Below are 2,004 nucleotides of genomic sequence, written 5' to 3' on the forward strand. Positions count from 1 at the left end.
GTGCCGACTCCCTTCTCTTTTCCAGGGCATTGGCGCTGAAACAGATTACGAACCGGGACATCCCAAGGATTGTTTTGAAGGAGGCGGGCGCCGGCTGCCTTATGGGTGCGTACGCGGCTCCCACGGTCGGTGACGTCCCCCGCCGACGCTGCTGCGTGGCCCTGCCCTCGCGTCCACACGCGCGCCCGCCTGCTGCTCTTTTCGCCGGGCGCCTCGTGTGGGCCGCCGACCAGCGACGCGTGCGCCTCTGCACGCATCGCATGCCTCCCGTTGCAGGCGCCATCCTCGGACTGGCAATCCTGGGTTTCTCGTGCGTCTGGTCTGGCATTTCCACTCAAGTCGGCGCGACAGTGGCCATCGCGCTGCCGGTGCGCAGAGGGAGGATAAGTGTGCCACTCCCTTGCCTGGACGCGCGGGCAGTGCCAGCAGCATCAGCCAGCATCTGCCAGGATTCATCGCAAGCTCCAGTGGCCCCTTTTCAGGCTTGTGCATGAGGTCGCGGCAGCCTTGCACGACGTCTGCAGCGGGGTTGGATTGCCGAGCGCCTCGGCACTCCCTCTGTGCTCGCTAAGCACAGCCTACCACACGTCACAGCCACAACGCGGATGGCGCCCCTCACCCAGCCGCGCCCCTTGCCATGGTCATTTCACGCGTGCGCCCCCACCTCGCAGCTCGTGTCGGCCTGGGCCAACGGCCTGGGCGCGTTCTTCACGTTGCTGGCGGACCGGCTGCGGTGGGTGATGCACGCGCACGGCAAACAGAAGCGGCTGCTCTATGCCCACGCATACGCATTCCATCGGCGGAACGCCGCTGTGGGCACACACTGGCTGGCATGCAGCCATCCACAGCTGATGCAGGCGGCGTCCAGCTGCGAGCCGTGTGATGCGAGTCATCATGCGCAAAAGCAGCGGCCCCTCAGCCCTCCCCGCCGCACTGCCGCTGCCGCTGCCGCTCAGGTTTGACCCGGCGGTGACGTCCGTGCCGCTGGTGACGACCATCGTCGACAGCACGGTGAGATCAGTCGTGGTGACCCCACCACGGCACGCAGGGGCAGGGCCAGCGCGTCTGCACAGCACACTGGCAGCAGACTTCACGCGGCAGGCCAGCTGCGGCAAAGGGCCAAAACCTGCATTGCCCTGCCCGACCCTTGGTAATGCACTGACGCATTCGCGTCAACCGCTGGCCTTCTGATTAATCGGCTTCCTCCCGCGCTGCTGCAGGGGCTGGTGGTCTACTTTTTTGTGGCAAAGGCAATGCTGGGCATCAACGAATGAACTCGTTCAACATTACGGTATCTAGAAACAATAGTAGCTAGATTGGAACAAGAGCAAACACCAACGAGAGCATCAAGATTTCTACTTCATGAACGTCCAAGCCCACTGCTGACTTGACTGGACGTGCAAGCAGCACCCCTTCTCCTCCATCTCGCCTGGCGGACCCAACCGCCCGCCGCTGCGTGGGGCCGCGCCACACCCAGCCCGTACTGGCGCGCTTGCACGCCTGCGGGGTTTCGAGCATTCTTGGAAGCAGTGCAGCATTGTAGAAAAAAGTAAGTGTTTCAGTGTTTGCATGCTGCGGCGCCAATGCTGTGCCCTTGACTCTGCCCATTCGTGCCACCTGAGATCGTTGACAACCTCTTGCGCAATCTTTTTGCCAGAGACTGATGTAATAAGCTTTCAAAGTACGTATCGTCTGACAAGTCAGTCAGCGCATGTGCGCGTGCGCATGCGCGTGTGTGGGTGTGGGTGTGTGCGTGCCTGCAAGTGTGTGTGCAGGAGTGGACAAGGGGTTGTCGAGTGATTTTGTGACATGGGTGGTTGTAGGAGGAGGTGTAGTAATATGCCGGGTACAATACTCCAGGTCCTCGCTGGTGTATCACGTGAGGGAGGCTGGGAGTGGCACGGGCGCAGGCGGTTTGAATCTCCTGGCGAGTGGAGGATGTAACTCGGGTTCACCTGCAAGATTTCGGTCGGCGGTCGACTTCGGATGTTACGGCAGGCGGGG

General features: G+C 62.0%; 1 protein-coding gene across 1 annotated transcript; it reads left to right on the forward strand.

The window, feature by feature from the left end:
- Positions 1–101: 101 nt before the first annotated feature.
- MNEG_15425 (magnesium transporter) lies at positions 102–1,274 on the forward strand (the record flags this gene model as incomplete). Its single annotated transcript, XM_014036104.1, has 5 exons — positions 102–105; positions 277–368; positions 672–733; positions 957–1,011; positions 1,221–1,274. The coding sequence occupies 5 exons, from the start codon at positions 102–104 to the stop codon at positions 1,272–1,274; spliced, it is 267 nt and encodes an 88-aa protein (XP_013891558.1).
- Positions 1,275–2,004: the final 730 nt, after the last annotated feature.

The sequence above is a fragment of the Monoraphidium neglectum genome, assembly GCF_000611645.1.
Source record: "Monoraphidium neglectum strain SAG 48.87 unplaced genomic scaffold scaffold05314, whole genome shotgun sequence".
In the NCBI taxonomy this organism is placed as follows: Eukaryota; Viridiplantae; Chlorophyta; class Chlorophyceae; order Sphaeropleales; family Selenastraceae; genus Monoraphidium; species Monoraphidium neglectum.